The sequence below is a fragment of the Micropterus dolomieu genome, linkage group LG06 (assembly GCF_021292245.1).
Source record: "Micropterus dolomieu isolate WLL.071019.BEF.003 ecotype Adirondacks linkage group LG06, ASM2129224v1, whole genome shotgun sequence".
Taxonomy (NCBI): Eukaryota; Metazoa; Chordata; class Actinopteri; order Centrarchiformes; family Centrarchidae; genus Micropterus; species Micropterus dolomieu.
This window is the reverse complement of record NC_060155.1, coordinates 30,203,505-30,205,694: the sequence shown is the minus strand read 5'-3', so window position 1 is coordinate 30,205,694 and position 2,190 is coordinate 30,203,505. Positions and strand designations below refer to the sequence as shown.

Genomic DNA, 2,190 nt, shown 5'->3' with positions numbered 1-2,190 from the left:
GCAGGTTTAAGGCGCCCCCTGCTGGCCGCTGGAGAGGACGCAGGTTTAAGGCGCCCCCTGCTGGCCGCTAGAGAGGACGCAGGTTTAAGGCGCCCCCTGCTGGCCGCTGGAGAGGGCGCAGGTTTAAGGCGCCCCCTGCTGGCCGCTGGAGAGGGCGCAGGTTTAAGGCGCCCCCTGCTGGCCGCTGGAGAGGACGCAGGTTTAAGGCGCCCCCTGCTGGCCGCTGGAGAGGACGCAGGTTTAAGGCGCCCCCTGCTGGCCGCTGGAGAGGACGCAGGTTTAAGGGTCACTGTCAGAGCCGGAAGTTGCTGCTTGATAGGAACGGACGTCTCTGCTGAACCTTCTTATGAGCTCTGAGAGCAGAACTGTTTTTTGGATCCGGTGTCTCAAACTGATGAACAGCTGTTGATGAACGGCTAATATTACTTATCGTGTGTACAGATGACTGGACGAAGGAGGACTGTCTGACTCTGCTGGAGAGGATTCGCAGTGTGCTGCCGGACGGAGACGCCATGAAGTATAAAACCACAGAGTCGCACTTCGACTGGGAGAAAGTTTGTTTCGGCAGCTTCACCGGAGACATGTGTCGCCAGAAGTGGCAGAAAGTCTCGTCTGAGGTACGAACTGTTAACACGGCGACAGATTTTCTTACTTACTTTTACTAACTAACATGAAAGAGCTCTACCTGAAGCTAAAAGGTGAACACTCATTAATTAACTGCTGATGTGTTCACTGACCACAGGACGCCGTCGTGTTTTTGTGTTTCAGGTTCGCAAGTACAGAACGATGACGGAGCTGATCGTAGACGCCACGGAGTTCGTGAAGAATCCGTACAAAGGCAAAAAACTGAAGGTGAGTCAGACTGTGCTGAACGCTGCAGATCCTGGACCTGCAGCTGATCCTGGACCTGCAGCAGGAAATTAAAAATAGTCCAAATGATTGAAATCTCTGCAGACTGATCCCAGATGTGTTTCTGGAGTGGTCTCTGACCTCTGACCCTGACTCCACCTCTCCACAGACTCATCCAGATTTCCCTAAGAAGCCTCTGACTCCGTATTTCCGCTTCTTCATGGAGAAACGAGCCAAATACGCCAAAATCCACCCGGAGATGAGCAACCTGGACCTGACCAAGATCCTGTCCAAGAAGTACAAGGAGCTGCCCGAGAAGAAGAAGGTCAGGGTGGCGCTCTGTAGCTGATTGGCTGAAAACATGTCAGCTGACTTTACAAGTCACAGATACAGATGATAATATGTGATTCAGATGTTCTTAATAGAAAAGGTCCAAATGAAGTACAGTAAGTCTTAAATCCAGGTTAGCCATGATGATCCAGTTGTTGTTCAGTCCATTATTTTGAAAGCCAGAATCCTAAAACCGGGTCCTGTAAATAAACTGTTCAAAACAACAAAACATGTTTGTCTTCCTGCAGCAAAAGTACATCACAGAGTTTCAGAGAGAGAAAGAAGAGTTTGAGAAGAATATGGCTCGATTCAGGTATGTTCTGTTTACTGACTGTTTACTGTTTACTGACTGTTTACTGTTTACGACTGTTTACTGTTCACTGACTGTTTACTTACTATGTACTGACTGTTTACTGTGTACTGACTGTTTACTGACTGTTTACTGTTTACTGACTGTTTACTGTTTACTGACTGTTTACTGTTCACTGACTGTTCACTGACTGTTTACTGTTCACTGACTGTTTACCGACTGTTTACTGTTCACTGACTTTTTACTTACTATGTACTGACTGTTTACTGTGTACTGACTGTTTACTGTGTACTGACTGTTTACCGTTTACTGACTGTTTACCGTTTACTGACTGTTCACTGACTTTTTTTACTTACTATGTACTGACTGTTTACTGTGTACTGACTGTTCACTGACTGTTTACTGTTCACTGACTGTTTACCGTTTACTGACTGTTCACTGACTGTTTACTGTGTACTGACTGTGTACTGTTTACCTGACTGTTTACCTGACTGTGTGCTGTTCACTGACTGTGTATTGAGTATTGACTGTTTACTACGTGTAAACTACGTGTGGTGTTAGCATTTAGCGTGTGTTTTTAAGCGTGTGGTGTTAGCATTAAGCGTGTGTTGTTTAGCGTGTGGTGTTAGCATTTAGCGTGTGTTTTTAAGCGTGTGGTGTTAGCATTTAGCGTGTGTTTTTAAGCGTGTGGTGTTAGCATT

General features: G+C 46.5%; 1 protein-coding gene across 4 annotated transcripts in view; it reads left to right on the top strand.

Moving 5' to 3' along the window:
• ubtfl (upstream binding transcription factor, like) overlaps positions 1-2,190 on the top strand; it is a 14,972-nt gene that overhangs the window by 3,885 nt on the left and 8,897 nt on the right. For all 4 annotated transcript variants that reach the window (XM_046051189.1, XM_046051190.1, XM_046051187.1 and 1 more), the window contains 4 exons: positions 442-617; positions 769-852; positions 1,019-1,174; positions 1,428-1,492. In XM_046051189.1, the coding sequence (XP_045907145.1) occupies positions 442-617; positions 769-852; positions 1,019-1,174; positions 1,428-1,492 (481 nt within the window). The remainder of the gene's footprint in view (positions 1-441; positions 618-768; positions 853-1,018; positions 1,175-1,427; positions 1,493-2,190) is intronic.